Raw genomic sequence first — 24,004 nt, forward strand, 5'->3', positions numbered from 1 at the left:
CAGGTAACAGTGATGAATTGTACATACGCAGTAGCGAAATATAATCAGTAAGCCATGAGTAATAAACAGCAATAAAATACATTTTCATTGATTCAGTGAAGACTGAATAGTTTCTCTTATAACGGGGGTTCTCAAACTGGTGTGATGTCATGAGATGGGAGGGACGCTAGAATGCCTCAAAAAAAAAAATTGGGGCATATTTTCTATTTTTATTACTTGTTTATTGTTATGTTTGGGGTTTTTGAAGAAGAATAGTCACAATTTTCACCTTTTTCAGTAAAGGTTACATTTTTGACACATTTTTAATTTTTATTATGATCTTTTTCCTTCAATGTGGGGCGCAACAGAAACATTTTGAGATCCACTGCCTTATAGTATTAGTAACTACTAACTAAAAATCTAATTTAGTGTTAATACTCATAACCACGTAAAGGCGTATAAATGCCGACCATAGGCACATCTAACTGTACATGTGACTGAGTGGATTACATTTGATTCAACCATGTATAATGTGTGGCAGTGGAACTCTTAGACAGACGCGTGTTTTAGTAGTGATTACTGTCCTTTCCACCCATACCATCACAGGCAAATTAACCCGTGACCTCAGCAGAGCTGACTTTATGTAATGTGTTGACACGGCCTGATAAAGAAGACGTTATCCATTCAGCTGTTGGCTCAGTATCAGGCCATATTTGCTGTTCAGAGATCAGAGAGAGCAGGGAAAGTGAGGAGAGGGAAGATTTAGTGGGAGAGGCGGTTGCTCGTGTGAGGCTGCGTCAATATTTGCCTACTGTGTTTAGCTCAAGTATTACAGCCGTGATGCCCAGCTGTCCCAGATTCTTGTAGACTTCTAAAGTCATTTCAAACCTGGACACAGATAGTGTCTGTGAAGCACATTAGGATTTATTAGTCGTGGGATTTCTTCGTGTCATGCTTGCACAGCTTTCATTCTAAAAAAACGCTGATTTCTCTTTCATACTTGGTTAGCCGCGACTGTACTGCAGATGATTTATAAAATCTTCACTTCCTCTGCAGGAGTGTGCGCCTGGAGGTCAGCAGGCAATAAACAAATTACTTTATTCCTAAATCTCTGCACTGCACCGGTTATAAGGAGCTAAAGATTGATGTTTATGCGTGTCCTTCAGTGTTTGCAGCGACCAAATTTGGTAATCCAGATGTTCAAGCTGCACGCCAGACGTTTGAGTCATTGCAGCCACCAAAGCCTGTTTAAATGTAAAAGGAACAAAAAAGGAGCTGTTCGAGGAATCGAAAAGACACTTTTTTTGTGGCTTTTGGTAAAAACAAAAAAAAAACAAACACTTTTGCTTCAATAGCTGATTTTTAAAGCTTTCTATTTTTCTCATGATAAGTAGCTCCTAGGTTTTATACAGTCATCAGTCCGATATCAGCAGAGACTGCCAGATATCTTAACTCAACAGTATGTTGTTCAAAATAAATGTATTGGTTTTCAATGAATTTCTGTTTTTTTTAATATATATTCACAAACATTTTAGACTTATAGGGTTTGTAAAAAAAAAAGAGAAAAAGATCTAAAAACATTCATGTTAGTCAATCTATAGAGTCTCCATAGGTGTTTTGTAAATACTACAGACATGGATTGACAGGTTTCAATGCTATGGTTTGATGTTTCTTGGTTTTTGTGCAGCTTCATGGAGTGATGCGAGTGGTGATGGAGCCGCTGTTAGGGGATATGCCTTTAGTTGGAGCCCTGTCCATCTTTTTCCTCAAAAAACCTGTGAGTATCTTGCCTTTTTTTTGTTTGTTTGTGATATCCTAATGGGATTCATGCATTGCATCACTTTTTTACCAGAAAATAAAAACAGCTGTTTGCTAATGTTGCTTAGATATGATCGTCTGATGACACTAGCTGTGTTTCCATTACAGTTTTTTGCAAAATAAAAGCGATATTTCTAAATGTCAACAAAGCATAATTGCACTTTGAACGTGTTTCCATTGAAGGTTGTTTTGGGCACGAGCCTCGTAACTCCAGCGAAATCTCATCCTGCCAGATTGCGCTGCAGTAAGACGGATGCTCAAAAGCTCCTAATAACACTCTGCATTCCTTTGTTGTTTCACGTCTAATCGGGGAAGTGATCATTTTTAAGCATAATTCAAAGAAATGTCTCTGTCTCTTCTTCTGTCTACACGTACCGAGCCATGTTTTCTCAGAGTAAAATGGTCATGTGACCAGGTACGTCACTTCCTGTGACATGTAATTGCCGACAAATTGTTTCCATTAAGCTATTAAGCTTTTGCGACACATTTCAATATCAAAACGCCTGAAAAACCTCCTCATGAAAGCGTAAACATTTTTGCGATGTTTGAGTGTTTTTTCCGAAATTCTGGTGTTTCCATTATCAGTTTTTATTGCTCTATTTAGATTTTGCGCATTTCCGAGGGTAATGGAAACGCAGCTAATGGGCCCTATTCTCTCTAATCAGATGTCATTACTGGCTTTTAAATCACAAAATCATACCTAACATGCTTAATACAGTTCATTTAGTTAACTATTATTTCATATTTCTCCACTGTTTTTGTGCCGAATATAACGTCCTATTGTGACGTCTTTTTTTGTTGTTGCAAAAATTGACTTTCCGTCTCCTTGACCAGCTGTTTACGATGAAAAATTATGTGGAAATACGTAACATCGTCTCAAAAAACTATTTTCACTGGATTGTGTTTAAAATGTTAATGAATTATTCTCTCTTTTGCTCTTAAGCTGATTTTTTTTTAACCCATGTGCAGTTACGCACGTATTTCTTATGCGTAATCTCCCATCCAGACTCTTGACACACTCAACGGGCGTAAGTCTGTGAATGAAGGTGGTCTGATGTGCAACAAGGAGGCGGACTGGGCCACTGTGTCATTTTTTTGGGCTCTCTCGAAATCATCAGTTTTCCTAACACTTGAAAATGATAAAGCACAATTTTCATTTCAAAAGGCCTTATGTCAGAATTCAGCCAAAATCCACACAGCTGCGTAGGGTTGGGTACGGAAACGCGTTACCAATATGGCACCGGTTCCGACGTAAACGGTAGTAACCAGACCGAATAAGAATGAACATTTCAGTGCCTCATTTCGGTGCCAGCAACCCCCACCCCACCGGTGGTTGATCATGACGTCAGTGCCACTACTCATCAGATTCAGCACATCCGTTGCTCATTACTGATAGCGAGAGGATAAAAGACCACATGGAGTTTACTTAAAAGCTGAACAATGCATCGTGTTTGATAACCTACGTGACCCGGAGCCAAGCACGTCAACAACAGCAGCAGCCAGTGTCGTCCTCCCAGGACAAATTGAGTGACTCCCGCTCCCAGCGCTGTCATCATCACAGATGATGACAGCAGCCTTTCCTCTTTGCAAACACCGTTGCCGTTCAACGTGTGACAACAACATATGAGCAAGTCTATACTTCAACTCTGTGTCCGCTGACTTTCTGTTTAATGTTAAGCTCATAACAAGTCGTGTTTATTGACAAAATGTTGAACTTAAGCTTCAACACCAGGTTTAGAAGGCACTGTTTTGCATTTACACAGGAATGCAGCAGATTGGCTAGCTCAGTGGTTTACTGAAACCTGCGGCTCAGGAGCCACATGTGGCTCTTTGACTCTTTTGCAATGGCTCCCTATAGCTTTAAAATAATATATTGAAATAAAGAGGTTTTTTTTCTATTTTTCTTTTTTTTTTTGCAGAGGCTATTAAATGATTATCGACAAATAAAATCATGATAACAATACTCATCTCCAGTATTATATAGTTTAATACAATATTGTTTTATTATAATTATTTAAATGGTTTATTTACTATTTTCATATGTTACTTGTAAATAAATTATTTAAGGTATAACTGTGTTCAATTTGGCCCTGGAAATAAAAGGGTATTGCATTTTGACAAAGTGTATGCAGTTTCATTTTTTATAAAGTACCGGTTTAAGCACCGGAACCGTTAGTAGACACCGGTATCGGATGAAACCCAACCGATACCCAACCCTACAGCTGCGTGACTTTTCTGATTCATGCACATGTGAGAATAGGGCCCAAATGTACAATGCAGATTGAAAAACAAGAAGTTTTTTCACTTGTCACATTAGGAAAAATTACTCCACGTGCCCAGTTTAATTTAATGTTATACCATGCAACAGATCAGCACTACCGTTTCTGCACTTTTCCACTCCAGCCTCCTCAACCAGCCCGACCCTCTCTTATCGTTACATTCCTTCTCTCTGAGTGTTGCTTTCCTTCCTGTATTTCAGTGCAGCTCATCTTTTACATTCAAGCTTTGATGCTGTTACGCAGAGGAAATGATTTGTCATCTAATGTTTTATACACATATTAACCCTCATTTCCCAGGATTTGTGTTTAGTAAAAATACAAAGTACAAGATTACACAGTGAATAATGTTTAAATTATTTTATTCTGACAATGCAAGTTTAAGGAGTTTAATGTTCACTACTTTTAAACGGGGGAACATTGTTTGGAGCTATTTGGAAGGTTTTTGCATGGATAGAACCATTATAGTACAAATTGTGACTGTGATCATTGACAAAACTCTTGCAGAACAATTTAACTGAAGTTTTCGCACAGTTAAAATGCAGAATGACAAAGAGGCTCAGATTTTCCGTGTCAAAATTTCCCTAGTTCTTTTTAAGAGTTGATCCATTTCCGCGTCTGTTTACCCTTTTCCATTTTGTTTATGCTTTCCCTAATCAGATAATTATAATAATAATGATATATTTTATTTGTATTGCACTTTACATTAAATAAATCTCTACAAAAAAAGCCTAAGACCCATAATGAACATAACTAGTAAAACAGTTTAAAACCAATAACAACGAGGCATAAAAAAGGCTACAGAAAGGCCTTTGTAAAATGGTGTGTCTTTAGGCTGCGTTTAAAAGAATCCACAGTCTACGGAGCTCTCAGATGGTCTGGGAGAGCATTCCACAGTCTGGGAGCAGTCGAGCAGAAGGCTCGGTCACCTATGCTGTGCAGCTTGGTTCTGGGGATCTTAAGGAGGAGAGCTTTGCCGGAACAGAGGGTGCGCGAGGAGGTCTGGGGGATAAGAAGTTCCTTTAAGTAGGTTGGGGCATTTCCGTGTACACACTGGTGGGTGAGGAGGGAGATCTTATATTCAACTCTTTGTTCCAGAGGGAGCCAGTGCAGTCATTTCAGGATGGGGGTGATATGATTATATTTGCGCACCCCCATCAGGATCCTAGCAGCGCTGTTCTGAATGTATTGAAGCTTGCGAATGCTCTTGCCTAACATTAATTTAATTAACTATTATTCATATTCCTCTGTTGTATTTGCACTGACTATTATGTCAGATTATGACATCTTTTTTTGTTTTTGCAAAAACTGACTTTCTGTCTTTTTGACCACCCGTTTATGGGGAAAAATTATGTTTAAAATGATAATGACAATATATATATATATAAGATAATAATGTTGCCATTTCCATTTTAGGAAGTAAATTACATATTTTCTGTCCATTTTACGTGATCACGATAAATCTAAGCCTTGACACTTTTTGCAAGATTACTTTGAGAGGTTGTGACTTCTTGTGCATTAACCTACTTTTTCAGATGTTCTATTTACCTGTATGTAGTTAACGTCGCAAAGCTCTGAAGGTGTATAGTTAGTCTACAATTAATTATATTTTCAAAAAGAATACTGTACTGTTACCCTACTGTGTTTGGGCCACACTGTAATTTAAATACTGGTTTTACTTCCTTCCTTTGTTTATGTTGCAGAAAGTTACAACTGACATGAAAAAGGATTGGTCAGGCTTAACAGGAAGTGGAGTGTATCTACCACACTGTGTAAGCCAGGCTTACACTGTGTTTGGGCCTCTGCTGGAGCCTGTATCAAACTTGTTTTTGTCTGCTGGCAGATAATTATTGTAGATTTCTAATCACATAATAAATCTGTATTTCTGAGCAATATTAAAAACAATATAAAGTCAACCTCCAGGCCAATGCTCATAGGATAATAGAAGAGCAACATAGAAAAAATACTTACCGTTGATAATTGATTGAAAGTAGTCACAAGTTCAAGATGAGCAGGTTTGTTTTACCAGCAGCACAGGAGGAGACGGGTCTGTTTTGAATCAAACCTGACTTGACGCTTGTTTTGTGTGATTGGACATGGACATTTCCTTTATTCTAGGCCATACAAACCAGGATTATGGATTTGGCTTTTAATAAAAATCACCCAAAAGCTGTTTTCATTGGCAAACTTTAGAATTACAGTTCCATTCGTGCAAACCTTGACTTAATGCAACATAATATTTACTTTCAAAAGGCACAAGAAAATATTATCCTGACAAGAACTTGCCTGTAACCATTACAGTCTGCGTCCCAAAGGCAAACCAATAACAAACATTTGTCATTTTTGGAGCTTTGCTAAATGTTATCTTAGTCCCACATCTTTAATGTGTTGTATTTAGTAAATAAGTGGTAATTGGCATCTTCAACAGAAGGGTTATTCAAGTGTATTTTTCCAAACTTCTTTCAGTGAAAGCTGGCAAAAGCTTGCCTGGATATTCTGGTGGTGGTAAAATCAAACAAGCTTCTATTTATTTATTCTTACCTTTAACGTATTATTAGTGCCTTGTGCTAGGATTAATTTTGTATACTAATAAATAATAGTATAATGTTTGAGTTAATAGTGATAGTATGTATAATTGTGGCAAGGATGTGATGATGATGAGTTCATGATGCTGAGAATAATGATGACAATGATATAATAGAACAACTAATAATTTGTAATATAAAAAACAATCATGATGTTACAGACAACAATGATGGTGACATTAGGTACAGAATTTAAATTTAATTTTGAATAAGGGGCAGGAATTGAATTGAGTGTAAACTTCATCTTTCTCCTTTTCAGGCACAGTTACAGACTTATACGTTTCAATTTTTATTTTTTTATTTTCCTTTTGGAATTAAAATTCTTCATGTTTGAAATTAACATAACATAACATAACATAACATAACATAACATATAACATATAACATATAACATATAACATATAACATATAACATATAACACATAACACATAACACATAACACATAACACATAACACATAACACATAACACATTACATATAACATAGCATATTGCACTCAGTATGAGGTCTGTAAATAGTTCAAGTCTCAGTTTAAAGAACTGAAAACTGGGTTAGAAAACCAGGTCAGGCTCCTGCACTGAATGCAAGAATTCTAGTCGTGGCCTGTGCAGTTTTTTTTTTTTTCTTTTTTTTTTTTTTTTTACAAAATCCACCACTGTGCCTGAGGAAATATTTCTATGTGTTTCTGCTTGCATCATTTCAGCTAACGCAACCTGCAGCACCGATATCAACATGTAGCATCTCCTTTCCGCATTGCCTCCGTTCATCATGTGCAATCTCCTTCTTCTGGAAGATTACAGTAATCCTTGGATACTGAATTACAAAACTTATTGGAGGCTTTGTAGAAAATGTATATTTGCTCATTTGTTTTGAATGTTTGTTGATTGGAAATAATCTTTCCCGTCAAGAAGTCATGGAATAGACAAGGAAGACCCTACAAATTATTTCAAAAGGAAAGGAGAGAACCTGTAGGGATACATAAAAGCACTCAGTAGATGGTTGTGAGGAAGACTGACAGTTGGCAGTCGAAACATGTCAGTAAATCAAAGTAAATTTTAAAGTAATATTCCTGAATAAATTAAACCTTAATATATATATATATATATATGTATATATATATATTTTTTTTTTTTTTTAAAGAAGACAAAATGAACTTGGAATGATCAATATACCGCGATATACATAACACAATAACTGCGGGGGGTCATCTCATAGTTTTCCAAAATTGAATTTGCTCCAGTCATCTGGTGGGACATGTCCACTCACCATGTACAAGCAGAAGAAGAACATTTTTTTTAAATTGTCATGTCATAGCACATCCCCATCAACAGTAAAACTGAAAGCATGGAAGAAAAATATTCAGACAGTCACACATACACTGAAGAATACACACAAAGTCTGGTGTACATTCCTCAAACATAAACGCATATACCAACAAGGTGTGGTAATGTTACGCTATTCTAAAAAATAATAATCTATTGAAACGTGCCATGTTGTGCAGTGCACATGTTTATATTCAGTCACAAAAAGCCAAAACACATGCAGTACACACTTACAGACTTGATACACTGTATTAAATACCTCACCACACAATGCAAGCATCCATTTACACTGAATCATTAAATACGGGACGTGATGTTGAGTCGTCCTTTGTGCCAAAAGATGGTAGTCACATGAGGTTTACCATTTGAGAGTAGTGTGGGAGCAGTGTCTAAGATATGGGAAGGATGTACATTTGGGACGCATCATCATCAGTAGTGTTCCTTTGAATTAGGGGGTGTTTTGACCTTTTATACACTAGACACCCTCATCAAAGGTGGCCAGCTACAGGGTGATCAAGCCTGAGCTTGCATCCCGTAACTGCTTCCCGATCTCTCCCGTTAATGAATACAAAGTAGAAACTATAGCTAAAAAAAAAAGCAGAACATTTAACCCTCCAGAAATTAAACTTGGCATACTTGAACTTTCTTCCCTATGTTCCTCCTCACATTGCTCAATTGTTGGCAAATCCCTCCCTGAACTTCTATGGAGGTTTCATTATTCGGGCGATTCTTCCTGTTGACATACTGCATTCCAATAAAATCTATCATTATTTGGTCTCTTTTCATGCCTCTTGCTCTTTTTTTCTCTCGCTGACCCATATCTGATGAAAAATTACCGTAATAACACAAGGTTTATGGTCATTTTAACGTGTTCTCAGTTTCGGGTTCAGTGGAAACACGGAAAGTTCCATGAATTTGTCTCTTACATTAGTTATCTATTTTTGTGTTTTTGCATTGCTGTTTTTAATTTGTATAAATTTTTCTTAAAATATATATATATATATTTTTTCTTACATGTCTTTTAGTTGCTGGACATCAATTGGACAGGACTCACTAACATGCTGGACATTCCTGGTGTCAAGTAAGTAATATATATATAATTAAATATTAAAGTGAATGGAATTATCAGCAATATTGTTTTAGCTTATTTAGCTAGCTTATTATTTAGCTTTAGACATAACTGAGCTTCAGTGGAATGTTATACGTGCTGAGTTATTCTTTTTGGTTCTAATGAGAAAATACAGTTCAGGCTGGCAGGCATTCTGCCTTCTCATCTGATTCTACTGCTGAAACCATTACATTAACAGCTGGATCACACAGTGGATTATGACCTTTTCTTTCCCCTCTCTAAGTGTTGGTATTTTTAGTAACATTAGAATGAATAGCCAAAGCTGCCTCCACGCAGACAGAAAACGGGATACAGGAAGGATCAAGAAAATGTATTTGAAGAGAGGATTTCTTCCTGTTTCTTATATACTTTGTTGTTGTTCTACTAACCCTTTTTACTCAATTAGGTCAATTAAAGGTTGGTTACTATACAGTAATCTTGTTTACAAAGGACATCCTATCAGAAAAAAACTTTTTTCTTCTCTCTTAGAGCCACACTATTGATTCAAAGTACAGCATTGGTTATTTAATCTAATGCACTGAGACTTGATACCTGCAACTGCTGCTAGAGTTCATGGCGAAAGAGCTGTTTAATGTCTGCGTATTTCTGCATTCAGATCCATTTGGTTTGTTTCTATTGTTGCATCGTTCCTCTACTGTAGTGTTTTTCAACCTTGGGGTTGATCAGAAATACATTTTAGATTTTTATTATTATTATTATTATTATTATTATTATTATTCTTTTTTTAATTTAAAATAACACACAATCTTAAACAACTATATTTTATACTTTTACTTTGTCAAATATAAATCTAGTTAATCATGATAATGATAATAATAAAATGCAGTTAAAAAAATATCTGAGCTGGCACAGCTTGTCAGTGTCATTAATCCTGGCTACTCTGACTCAGAAAGGTGTATCGTACTGGTTCTGTTAGATCTGTTCTAGGCCTTTGACACAGTTGACCACTGCATAATGGTAAATGCGGGACCTGGTGGGAATGTCAGGTCCTGTAATAGAGTGGTTTACCTTGTATCTGACGGGTTGGAGCTTCAGTGTGTCAGTTAATAACAACATGTTGAAGTCAGCTGAGCTACCCTGGGGTGTCCCGCAGGGCTCAGTCCGAGGGCCACTTTTGTTTTTATTGTACCTTCTCCCTCTTGGACAGATAATTCAGAGGTTCAGTGACGTATCTTATCACCTGTTTGCAGATGACTTACAACAGTACAGCTCCTTTAAGACCTCCAAAGTCCACAAACCTCTTTAATAGGCTGCCTGTCCCATGAGTGAGAACAGTTTCCAACTAAATTCAGAGAAAACTGAGCGGCTCATTGTTGCCCCCGACAGTGTCGTCCCTGGTATTAAGCAACACCTGGGAGATCTGAGCGCAATAGTAAAAATTAATTTGAGGAACCTCAGAGTTCTCTTTGATGGCGACATGTCTCTACTGCAGCATTCGAAAAAGTTATTAAAGAACCGTTACTTTCAGCTGCGTAATATCGTCAAGCTGAGACAGATGGTCTCACAAAAAGAGCTGGAGACTATTATTCATGCTTTTGTGTTGTCACGGATGGACTACTGTAACAGCTTGTTCACCTGCCTAAATAAGAAGGAGCTCACCCGCCAACAGTATGTTCAAAACTCTGCAGTGAGGCTCTTGACCCGCACCAACAGGAGAGACCATATTACTCCTGTTCTGAAGTCTCTCCATTGGCTCCCTATTGCCTTCAGAGTGAACTTCAACATTCTGGTCCTGACTTTCAGGGCGCTTCACGGACAGGCTCCAGATTATATCATTGATCAGATCCAACTCTACACTACAGCTCGGAGTCTGAGGTCTTCAGGTCAAAACCTGCTTATGTCACAAAACTCGAGGAGACAGGTCTTTTAAAGTCCATTGCGTCTCGTTTCTGGAATGAACTATCTCTGTCCTTGCACTCCCTTGACTCTGTGGAGAATTTTACAAAGCAGCTCAAGACTTCCTTTTTTAAACAGGCTTTCTAGAACTAATAGAGCTGCCTTTATGATTATGTGTCTTATTGTTTATATTTTATTGTGTTCACTGTAAAGCACTTTGTGACCTCTGTCTGTGAAAAGCGCTATATGAATAAAGTTTACTTACTTACTTACTCTGTATTTGGTCATTGACAAATATATATATAGCCATATATATATATATATATATGGTATCTTTTTATGCATTTAAACCTTTATTTTAACTAAAATAAATGCAGTTGAACAGAATATTTAGTTGTCGCATCATTAACCCAATACAGTATAACACACATGATCAAAAAGTTAGTTTAAAAAACATGTCTTTGGGGTCACCAGAAATACTTGATGTCAAAATGGGGTCACGATCCAAAAAAAGGTTGGGAACTACTGCCCTACTGTATGTTTTTTTTTGTGGCATGTCACAAAAACAAAGAAAATGCACAAACAAAACGTGTGATAAAGACAGATGCACAAAGCAGAGATGTGAAATGAAGATGGTACACACACACACACACACACACACACACTCTTACCCTTTTCCTCGTTATCGACCTTGAACCAGTTGTGTTCGGTTTATTGTTTGTATTCAGCAGAGCCTTCAAAAGACTCCACCCTGTGAAATGTAGCTTTTCTTGTTTGACGAGTTGAAAGGAAAGTGTGTGCGTGTGCCTGTGCGTGTGTGAGGGCTCATGTTTCCTAGTCCATAATTTGCATTTTGGAAACAGCTGGAAAACGTTGCATGATCCTGTCTGTGCTGCATTTGCTTTGTGTAGCAGCCACACTGCAGCACTGGTCCCACTTTACAAAGTTGTTGGAATATCTGGAAACCTCTGCAAGGGTTTTTTTTTTTATCTTGCTAGTGAAAACTGAATCTAAAGCCTGGGTCATGTCATAATTTCATGCTGATCTAGAAAGGGATTTTGTGTTGTGAGTCTGCAAAAAAAAACTAATTCTGGTGTCTGCTGCCATCTAGAGGTCATATGAATAGTTACATGATGACAGTCGGTTATGTAACACTGAAGCATGATGAGCCGGGAAAATATTTTATTCAAAATGTTCTCTCTCAACATTGTATTGTTATCATTGTATTGTTATATACATTTTTGTGAAAATGGATATTTTAATATTTTGATTATTGGCAATGTATTGATTAGACCACAGATGGACAACTTCTATTACAGCGGTGGGCACAAGAATGTGTTAGTTTGATTGAAGGGCCACATTATCAATATTCATGTCAGCATTTAGAATAATGACTAATCTGAGCATTAACACAGGAAACAACAAAGAGTTTTTATAGTCATTTTGTGTGTTTTTCAGTCATTCTGTGTATGTTTGTTGTTGTCTTACTTGTTTTGAGGCATTTTGTGCATTTCTGTTGTCCCTTTGTGTATTTTTCTTGTAAAATGTATGTGTTTGGACTCATATTGTGTATTTGTGTTGTCATTTTGCGGTTTTTTTTTGTAGTAATTTTTGTGTATTTCTGTTGTCGTTTTGCTTGTTGTTAGTACTATGTGTCATTTTTTGTTTTTCTTGTCATTTTGTGTACTTTTGTTCTAATTTTCTGTAATTTTGTATATTTTTTGGTATTACTGTTGTAGTTTTGTTTATTTTGAGTGGATTTGTGTGTTCTTGGAGTATTTTCTGTGTTTTTTTTTTTTGTCTTTTACAGTATTTTCCTAGAATGTTGTAATTCTTTGTAATTTCTAATGTATTGTCGCCTTTTGGTTTATATATTTTTCTGTCATTTTGTACATTTACTTTGGGGGCATAAAATTAGACGCTCCCCTTGGTCTGCAAGACTTGAGTATCAAGCTGATGAAATGCTGTTCATAACAGTGTGTGTCATTTCTATCACAGTAGATCTATTGTGATTTGTTGTGGTTAGCGGTGATGAAAAGTAAATGTGTGACGCATTGGGTCAACAGCTACAAAGCATTAGCCTATGTTTATGACATAAGCTGACCTTTAGATCTTCACACAGCAGCAGAGAGTTGGTGTTCTCCTGGGATTGGTGAAGATTAGTCTCTCAGCACTTAAATAACGCCTTCCTGTCTGTGTGCACAACCTATGGGATTTGACACATTTTAACACACACACACACACACACACACACACACACACACACACACACACACACACACACACACACACACACACACAGCATAAACCTGTAAGCTTATCCTAAACTAGCCAAAATGAAATAAAAAAAGTCTACTTTGAAAACTGACTTTCTAGTTAATGTTTTATTTTCTTATTCTTCACATCTTACATCTCTTTCCTCTGTTTCTCAGCGGTTTGTGTGACAACATCATCCAAGACATCATTTACAGCTACCTGGTGCTGCCTAATCGGATCACCATCCCTCTGGTTGGAGAGGAGCAGCTGGCTCGGCTCCGCTTCCCCGTGCCAAAGGTAATATATTCTATTTTGATGGTTAATATTCGAGGCATCAAATGATTCATGACCTCACTGAGAGCCTCCAAACATTGGTGAAATCTAGTTACCTTTGAACCATTATGTTATTATGGCATCACAATTTGTTTAAATCGTTTTGCCTTCATCACCCATGTGTCGTCCTCACTCATCACCTCTCCTCAGGCTGTCCTCAGGATCCACTTCATCGAGGCCCAGGACCTGCTGGGTAAGGACAAATTCCTGGGCGGCCTGATCAAAGGCCGGTCCGACCCTTATGGAGTCATCCAGGTGGGGACGCAGCTCTTCCAAAGCAAAGTCATTTTGGAGACACTTAACCCAAAGTGGAATGAAGTGTACGAGGTGAGTTACTCTTTGAATGTTTCAGTTCTTTCCTAAACAGTCCCCTCATAGGTGCTCACTGTCAGTTAATATGTATGTACTGTGACTATAGCTGTGGTTCCATTATCATTGGAAATATCGCAAAATCTAAATAGCGCAATAAAAACAAATTTTGAAAAAACGTTCAAATATCGCTAAAAAGTTTTTACACTTCAATGGAAACTCATTCAAATACTTTGTCCACATTTAGAAATATAACTTTTATTTTGTGATAATCTGTAATGGAAACACAGCTTCTGTCACTGTTCACTGTATTGTTACAGAAGGCTGTAAATCCACTTACCAACATAAATATAGTATGTATGTATAGAAAAAAGAAAACCTCAAAATCAGTCGTTCATGTATTCAAATAACATAACTTTTTTGCCACTTTGGTTACTGAGCGCATGAAAACTATAGCTTTTTTTATTTATTTATTACACAGCTTTTTATTCTCCCATACGTATTATTCGTGTAGATTTTAAATGATAAGAGGTTACCAATTTAGTTAATACACACAACAAAAATAATAAAATTAAGTGATGTTTAAAAAAGTATTATCTGTCTAAAAATGTTTTTGTGGTGTCTTTTGTGTAGTTCCAATATTTACAATATTTACAACCACAATTTACATCAAAACAAAAATGTAAACAAAGATACAGAAGGCCATGAAGGAAACTTACATTAACTATTAACTAATCTAATCTAACTAATCTTATTATGCTTGTATGGTTGCTTTTGTCACACAAGGTATTCTGGGTAAAATTGGTGAAATGTTTGGAAGGTCATCTAAACTTTGGTGAGAAAAAGAAGAGATTGTTAACCTCTGTCTAACAAGCAGCCTGAAATATTACAACTGAAATGTTGTGATTTGTTACAAGAATATTATATATATATTTCTGTCTAAGGTGTTTTTTTTTAAGACCCTAAAAATGTTAACAGCATAATCTTTTATTTACTGAGTACATATTATCCTGCCATGAAAGAACCAGTTTAGTTTAGGTTCACAGTAGTTTTGTATTCACAGTGAGTGACTGTCATTTATTCTGTTATTATTTGTATTTTCTAGGCTTTTGTGTACCAACATGGTGGACACGACACTCTGGAGATCGAGCTGTTTGATCACGACACTGATAAAGACGACTTCCTGGGATGGTATCGTTCGTTCCCAAACACCAAACCACTGTTTCTATTGATGTTTTTCTTGAAATGATTCCTACTTTATTTCTCCTCCACATTGAAAAAAAGAAGAAAAGAGCAGAAAGAAGTCAAACTTATGACATGTGCCCTCCATCCATAAAAATGTTATTACATCATTGTCACATCTCATTTAAAACCACAGTAAAGCTACATTTCTGTCACATGTTTCACATTCTTTTTGAACATATTTGGAGATCTTGTTAATGTAATGTCACCATTTAGAGGATTGTTCCGTAGTCCGACCCCATGAACCGAGATGCACCTTTCTTTTCTCACTGTTCTCAATTTAAATTTTTGAAACATCTCTATTCCTTGCAACTTATAATTACTTTTTTTTGGAAGATTTATGGGTAAGATTTTAAAATGAGCTTTGTACATGTTTATGTGTATGTTTATTAAGAACCCCATTAGTGTCAGCTGCTTACTGTTTCAGCTACTCTTCCTGGAGTCTTTTTTACAACAAACACATTTTTAAATGCAATAAGTACAAGCAATCATTATCAATACGTTTTGATACTGTATACAAAAAAAAACACAATCAAGCTTTTTGTTTAGTTACAACAGCAATTCAGAGAAAAATGTTTAGAATTGTTCTAAATGCTCATGTGCCACTATCATAATATAATTTTGATAGTGGTACAAAGTACACGGTGTTTAAAATGTTGTATTCTACTAAATTATGAAATTGTAATATTTTTTGCTGTAAACTATTGGTTTTGTTTGTTCCCTGTATCCACTCCCACTAATAACTTTCAGTGCTTGTTTCTGTAAAAGAGAAAAAAAAAATTAAATATTTTTTACAATAATTTTATTTTTTAATTGTTATTCAAAATTATTTAAAATTACCTCAATTATGTTTTATTGATACTGATTCAGTGTATGCTTCATTTTCTAATCTTTCACAAAGGTGTTTTAAATATTGGGCATTATTTTGTAGGAGACAGCTGACCTGTTTTTTGTTCTTCTCTCAGTTTGTCGATAGACCTGGGGGAGGCGGAAAAGGAACACAGAGTAGATGAGGTGAAAAAAATCTCTCACCGTCTTCCTTCAATTATGTACTTACCGCATGGAATTTCTTTTTGCATAAAGACTCTTTTTGTCCTTGTTTTGTTCTTTAATTGTTTAAATTTGTCTGTAATGTCAGTGGTTTGACATGGATGACGTGTCTTCGGGGAAGCTCCATCTAAAGCTGGAGTGGCTGTCTCTACATCACACGCCTGCGATGCTGGACGAGGTACGGCCGCCCTGCAGCGTTCACACACTATTTCCCTTACAGTTGGATGGAGAAAAGCAGCTTTTGTCGGATGGTTGTGTTATCACAGGTGCTGTTGGGCGTCAAAGCCCATCGAGGTAAGGCCAACGATCGCCTCTCGTCTGCGCTGCTCGTCGTCTTCTTGGACTCCGCCAGAAATCTGCCGGTAAGCTATCGGATGCATCAGCACAATGATAACACTTTAAATGCTGTAGTGAGCGAAAGAATGATAGTGAAGCTGAGACAAACTTAAGATTTTAAATTCAAACATTTACATTTCTTTCTGTCTTGAAGATTTACTATTTGGTGACAACTAATTTTTTTCTGTTGGCAATTATATTAGATTTTTTATCATTTTTTTTCCTTATTAGTCTTATACTATATCATTGATTCCCTTATGTCCCTCAGTCTTGTAATTAAAATATTTTTGGCTTCCTTTGCTTTTCTATCAGTTTTCTTGATTTTCTGCTTTTTCTGCTCCTAGTTTTGATAGAAAGGGAGTGGAAATGTGATTTCCTAGTTCATATTTGAGCCTTTTTTTTATCTACAAAAAACGCATTCATTCAGAAAATTGCAAGGAAAGAAAAAAACTAAAAAATGTAAGAAAAGCTGCATGACATAGCGTACTTCCAAGAGCGTGTACTCGGTTGATCTACGGAAACGGACTAGGGCCAATTTTGATGGAGAAAATAATTTTGGACAAATCAAGACTAATGTCAAGAATAAAGTCAAAATGTCAAGAATAAAGTTGAAATTTCGAGAATAAAGTTGAAATTAAATGTTGAAATTTTGAAAATGAACTCAAAATACAATGTCGTGATAAAAGAAGGTTAGCAGATTAAGTCAAATCTACGGAAACTGGCGAGGGCCAATTCACCACATGACAACAAACAGTAGATTGTGGGCGTCTACAAAATGCTGTGTAAGGATGAATGCATTAAACTAGACTTCGAAGTTGGGTTTAATAACAAAGAGATTCTTTTTTTTTTTTTTTCGCCAACTTTCATAGATTTTACTTCGACTTTAATCACGATATTGTGTTTTTAGTTTATTTTTGACATTTTAATCTCGTCTTTTGAACTTTAATCTTCACATTACATCTCAACTTTATTCTCGAAATTTCAACTTTATTCTCAATATTTCAACTTTTATCACAACATTTCAACTTTATTCTTAATTAGATGTAGTCGCACTTGCAACGTCCTAAGAACTGTTGCTGCTCCTTAGATGAAGTTTTAGGCGTCTCATTAGTCAAAGAATACATACATAGTTCTAATTCAGTACACTGTTAAATACACTTTTAACTACAGGTAAGTATTTGATCATTTAGGATCTCAGCATTTTCAGCTGCTTTTGTAAAGAGAAGCCTATTAAAGTCCGTGTAAAGCAGAAATAAATGTGTGTTATGAGTTTGTGACACCACAGAAACATGTGTCATCAGCCAAATTTTGAAAGATGAAAAAAAGGTCTCAAAATCATGGAAAAGCAAGCCCTTCTCTCTGCTCTGAGACGCTGGGGGCGTGTCAGTTAGAGGCGCTGGAACCACGCCCACGCGCGGAAAGAGCGCCGCCTTGTTACTGTGTCTATGGGAGAGAGCACAGTGAAAGCGGCTCCAGCGTCTATAGTGCTTCCAAAAGTGCTCGGATTGGGCCAAACAAGGTATCAGCGGAAAGGTCTGCTCCGCCCAAGTTAAAATTTGTCCCTCCCGGGTAGAGTCAGAACTGCGCCCGCGAGAGGCGAAAAACTAAATCGCGGTGTATATGCTTGTATATTCCCGAGTCTGAATATGTGGTTCGTTTTCGGCTCGGGGCCGAATTGCGCCTGCTGGAGGCCGTGGACATTTGGTGTGCTTCAGCAGCAGGGCCGGGTTTATGCTAATGATGGCTCCGTTACGTAACGCGGCCCTGATTTCTGACCCGCCCATTAAATCCTGAACACAGAAATGGGAAACAGTTTTTGAAGCTTAGCTCCACAATTACATTATAAATGGTTGAATGGCTTTACATTTACATTTATGACCTATTTAATGTGTTTAGAAGGAAATGTCAGAATTTGCTTTACACGGACTTTAAACTCACTAAGCTGCTTATTTTGTAATATCACCTCATCAAAAAAGTGTCAGCCAAACTTTAGATTCCTGAAAAGATAAATGTTATAGAATTTTCAAATAAGATAAATGTACATTTTTTAGTTTACTTTGGAACATTTTCATTCACAGCTGGTGCTCTTTCATTGCATGATTCATCACATTAGTCTGCTTCCTCACTGCACCTGTTCTGTCTTAAAGTGAAGTCTTTAAGCTTTAAGTCTCCAAACTGCATCGCCGCTGTCCTCCTCTGAGATTCCTCTCTCCTTCTCCTTCCCACCTTCTCTCACCTTCGCTACTGAAGAGCGTCTTCGAGGGCGACTTGGGCTCTGGCTGCTTAAAAGAGAGGCGGGCGGCGGGCCTCGTGTTTTGCGAGAACACCGCTTCTCTCTATAGGAGCTTATTTGTGAGTGTGATGGATGTTTTTCTGCATACTGGAGTGGGTTTTTTTTTTTTTTTTTTTTTTTTAAAGCTGATTCGTGACATCAAACTTGATGTTCTTTAATCCGTAACAATGTTATATAATTATTGCTGCTTGATAACACATCTCTGCTTATGCATGATATTGATTGTGTGTTGTTGAATTTGTTAGAGTCGGACTGATTTCAAGGCTGAGGAACAAACATGGCATAAAAAAAGGACTGACGGCTATTGATAGTAAACTTAACAATGTTGAGTTTTTGAAGGATTAATAAAGCAATGAAGCTTTTTTTTTAAAGGCTCTCCTTCTGAAATTTGACATGAGATGGATTTCCACAAATGTGCCTGTGTATTGTAAATGACTGAAGGTGAAGTCTCTCTGGATTGCTACTTTCCACCCGTCCTGTATGCATAGGTTTTTTTATCCAACATAACCGTTGTCAACATTTTGCTGTGTAATGATACCGCCCTCTATGTGTGACAAATGACTTTTTAAAATCATGAAAGAAATATATTCATACAAGTACCGTAATAACCTGCTACAGCTAATGATGACACAACAGGTGACAGATTATGGATTGTAATGCCTACACTGGTGAAACTCATCAGATTATTCCATATCTACATCATACTAACTGTTGTTCATGAGCTTTTTGAGTTGATTTAACCCTCTTATTACCCTTGGGGTCATTTTGACCCCATTCACCGTTTATCATTGAAAAAAAAAAATAGTTGGCTTCATTTTTTTTTGCTTCATATTTCATGACTTTTCTTAATTTGATTGGTTACAATTGATTAAGCATATAATTATTATATTGTTACAGTGTTCTGAACATGTATTGCACACATTTGTGTTCCTCTGGGGTCAATTTGACTCCGAGCTGTATTAGCTGTGTCCAACTTTGTCCGAGACAATATCCTCATGAGAACTTTCCCACACCATAGGCATGAATGTGTGTATGTGTGATCTACTACTCCCACAAAAACTTGGTCAACAATTTTCCGACAGTCGTTCTCTGGAGGCAAATAATAAAATGTGTTTGTAATATTTGAGAATAATAGGACGATTAAAACATGAGCTCAGCTCTGAAACAGAAATCTAACATGAGTTTTACAGAAATGATACGAGTCCCATGTTAGATCAAGTTATTTCTACTGAAACATGTTATCCTCTCATGGGTGTTTCAATGTTATAATACAGCTCTTGAGAAGATTTCTAACACACACACTATACAATTTGTTGCAATTCTTCTATCATGTTGTCATTGTGGTCAAATCTTTTTTTATCGTCACCTAATTTTTAATACCAGAGCTCACCTTAACCTGTCTTTCATGTTGTTCCCTGTGTACTGTATAATATATATACACACTGTATATGCAGTATACACATTACTGTATATATTAAACACTATATATATTAAATATATAGTGTTTGTGTGTTTATATATCTTGATTTTTAACCTGTTCACATTAATTGGGGAAAGTAATTAACCATGATGTCGTCCTTGTTGTCTCTGTGTGTATGTGTGTGTCTCACTACCACCGGTGCTGGTGTATTGTTACCTTTCCTTCCTTCCACCTCCTCTTCCTTGCATGCATCTCTTTCCCCAAATAACCTGCTGTTGTGTGTGTGCGTCTGAATGTTTTGTCGTCGTTTGCCTCCTCATGGTTTGTCACCGGGGGAAATCAAAGCGCAATCCGTTAGAGTTCAACCATGCAGGGCTGAAGAGGGCCTCGATCAGTAAGGCCATCAAGGTAACATCACACCTCATACCATGCAGACAACGAGGGGAGGTTAAAAAAAAAAGGAAACACAATGGCACACAGAACCCCAATATCATTTCATAAATAGTGACCTGAAAAATATGGATCTGCGCATGTTATTTTTGTTGAAAAACAGTTATATTCGATTTAGGTTGTTATATATTTCTGTTGAGTCAGATTTTTACTTTCTGTTAAATATTGACACTTCATATTTGACTGGTTTTGATAAACTATCTGTGTTTTTCAAATGGGGGTACTTGCACCCCTAGGGGTACACGATGGCACTACAAGGGGGTGCTTGAGAGAGAGAGTGGAAAGTTAACAAATAAAGTATCAGTCTTGGTCCCACCCCAGGTGTGAGATGACAAGAAATTACAAAAACTATAGAAATAAATGTATTTAGGAGCCACTAAATCAGTGTTTTTAACCTTGTGGTCGGGACCCCATGTAGGGTCGGCTGGAGTTTAAATGGAGTTGCCTGAATTTAATTTAATTTTTTTATTAAAACTACACACAATCTTAAACAACTGTATTTCGATACTTTCACTTTGTGAAATATAAATATAAAGAAAATTCTTGATATCAAAATGGGGTCACTATCCAAAAAAGGTTGGGAACCACTGTACTAAATACTGTTTCATTCAACTTATTTATAAAATGAGATTCTTTCAAATGTGTGTTATCACTCCATCATTATGATCTATCGTTGTTTTTAAAAAGTTTTCTGAGCAAAATGTTGCAGTCGGACAAAGGGGGTACTTGGATTCAGAAATAAGAAAAAGAGAGTACTTGAGCCACAAAAAAGTTAGAGAACCACTGAACTATTGAATGGTATAAAACAGTGGTTCCCAACCTTTTTTTGGTCGTGACCCCATTTTGATATCACAAATTTCTGACGACCCAGAAAAGTTTTGTTTTTTTAAACATTATTATTTGATCATGTTTGTGATATATCTGTAGTGTTACGAGTAGCACTTGTGACAAGATGTGCCAGCTCACGCACTTATTTTTAATTCTGTAATTCTTTTATACTACATTTTTATTTGAAGAAGTGAAACTATAGTATACAGCTGTTTGAGATTGCTTGTGGTGTTTTAATTAAAAAATAAATAAATACAAAAACACTAGACAGAATACCGTCTATAAGAGTTGAGGACGGACATCTCCGGCAATGCATCACAATTGTTACATCCTAATGTTTTTGTGGATCAATGGTAACTATTCCTAAATAAATGACCAATTCAGATTCAGTATCTGTTACATTTTTTTTTCTCAAGATTAATCTGATCATAGATTTGAAAAGACAATAAAAAATCCTAGCTGATTTTTAAAGGCTTTTTAACAGAAGCAATAATGTTGTGAAGGATCATCTACGGTTTCCATTAGCTTTACTTTTTCCCATTTTCTGGGAAAGAAATCTGTAACGTCTGAGAATCTGCCGCACCAATCTAATTATTCAGCTTTAATGTTTGATCATCATTAACAAACTCATTTAATCATAATGTCTAACAATATGTGTTGTAAATAACCATCTTGTTTTGTAAGCTACCACCTTTTCTTTCCAAATAATCACCTGGTGTCTTTAAAGGTTTGTGTTATCTATAAACTCTTTTACACTATACATGTGTTGATGCAGAACAGTACTAGACTTCCTCATTAGGACCAGAAAAGCTTATTTACGTTTTTACTTGGCTTGATTTATTTATATATAACAAAGAATATATCTGCAAACGTTTCAGATGTTGTTTTACAACCACCCAGGTCATATCTATGTTGGTTAAACCCTTTTTGTTCTCTGCTACAGTCTGGTAAAAAAGTGACCAGCGATCCCAATCCTTTTGTCCAGTTCAAAGTGGGACACAAGTCATTTGAGAGCAAAGTGAGTTGAATTTTGCCTGGATTCCCTGTATTTATACCTTAAATTTGCTTCTCTGTAAAAGTAAAATTTCTCCGCTTCTTCCAGATCAAATATAAGACCAATGAACCTGTGTGGGAGGAGACCTTCACCTTCCTCATTCACAACCCAAAAACCCAGGAGTTGGAAGTGGAGGTAGGACGACACTTCTTGTAGAAGAGACTCTATGCATCATGAACTAGGGTTGTGCATTGCCATGAATCTGACGATACGATGCGATTCACAATTTGCATTTCACGATACGATATATCTTTATACTAAACCGTACGATATACATTGTGAAAACAATAATTACAAATTTTAGCTTTACAAGTACAAAATGGTATGAAATACAATTTATTTTCATTTTATTAAACTTGTGAGAAAAAGTAAATGGTAACTAACTGTAATTGAAGTACCCATGGCCTTGCCACTAGGCCAGTAGTTCCCAAACGGTGTCGTGGGATTTTGTGACAACCATACATATTGCAATATACAACTGCACAAAAATATTTGTTTTTTAATTTACTACCTTGTATGCACTCATTTCATAATACAGAGGCATACTCTATGGGTGTGTTTCTCTTCAACTCTCACGCAATCACACACAGATACACAACCAGGAGCCCGAACCACACATGCGTGGGTAGGCTCGCTCTCAGTCACGCGTGCGCGCGCATGCACGGATGTTGCAACTAGTAGAACCAAACGGGAATATAGAAATGTCCTTGCACTGAAACTTTTATTTGAACTTTTGATTGAATTGCTTTTAGATTTTGCATCATTGTTGTTTGCACTATACCTGTAGGTGTTATATTATTAGTATTCTAATTTTTAAAATGGCTCGTAATATTTTTCAGTTGTTTGTTGTGTCGCAGAATTACATTGTTTTGAGTTGATATTTAAAATGAATAATACCCTGTACACACCACGTATAGGCTTTAAGAAAAAATAACTATTTATTTTTATTTATTTATTGGGGTGGGAGAAAATTCCACTCTTGCTTAGGGCACCGAATGACCTAAAGTCGTCCCTGCAAGTACCAATATCAAAAACAAGTGGCATAGTTATCAAACGGTCAAAGTGGTTCACTGACACCTAATGACTGGGTGTTTACGTGCTTTCTATATGTTAGTGAAATGAAACGTTATTTTTCGATTAAAAAAATAGATATGGGTATTTTTGGATCAATACGATAATCGCGTGGTGAAATATTGAGATATATTGCTACATTTATTTTTCCTTACATCCTTATTCTGAACCCTGTACGTGTCCCCCAGGTGAAGGATGAGAAACACGACTGTTCGTTGGGCACATTAACAGTGCTGTTGACTTCTCTGCTGGAGGCGGATGACATGACGCTGAACCAGCGGTTCCCCCTCCGCACCTCAGGGCCAAGCTGCACCCTGAAGATGAAGATTGCACTAAGAGTAAATGATATGAGGAAGAAGATTATTTTTTTTTTTTTTTTTTTTAAGTCTATAATTTTTATGTTGCTGATTGTGTGT

At 36.5% G+C, this 24,004-nt stretch overlaps 1 protein-coding gene across 3 annotated transcripts in view; it reads left to right on the forward strand.

The window, feature by feature from the left end:
* esyt2a (extended synaptotagmin-like protein 2a) overlaps nt 1–24,004 on the forward strand; it is a 47,893-nt gene that overhangs the window by 18,311 nt on the left and 5,578 nt on the right. Inside the window, exons 7-19 of one of the 3 annotated variants that reach the window (XM_028472598.1) lie at nt 1,667–1,756; nt 9,007–9,062; nt 13,379–13,499; nt 13,686–13,862; nt 14,950–15,035; nt 16,052–16,100; nt 16,225–16,314; nt 16,403–16,498; nt 18,723–18,824; nt 20,531–20,593; nt 22,407–22,481; nt 22,566–22,652; nt 23,777–23,926. In XM_028472598.1, the coding sequence (XP_028328399.1) occupies nt 1,667–1,756; nt 9,007–9,062; nt 13,379–13,499; nt 13,686–13,862; nt 14,950–15,035; nt 16,052–16,100; nt 16,225–16,314; nt 16,403–16,498; nt 18,723–18,824; nt 20,531–20,593; nt 22,407–22,481; nt 22,566–22,652; nt 23,777–23,926 (1,242 nt within the window). The remainder of the gene's footprint in view (nt 1–1,666; nt 1,757–9,006; nt 9,063–13,378; nt 13,500–13,685; nt 13,863–14,949; nt 15,036–16,051; nt 16,101–16,224; nt 16,315–16,402; nt 16,499–18,722; nt 18,825–20,530; nt 20,594–22,406; nt 22,482–22,565; nt 22,653–23,776; nt 23,927–24,004) is intronic. The other 2 variants (XM_028472599.1, XM_028472600.1) reach the window with 2 other exon arrangements.

Source organism: Gouania willdenowi, chromosome 17, assembly GCF_900634775.1.
Source record: "Gouania willdenowi chromosome 17, fGouWil2.1, whole genome shotgun sequence".
Classification (NCBI taxonomy): Eukaryota; Metazoa; Chordata; class Actinopteri; order Blenniiformes; family Gobiesocidae; genus Gouania; species Gouania willdenowi.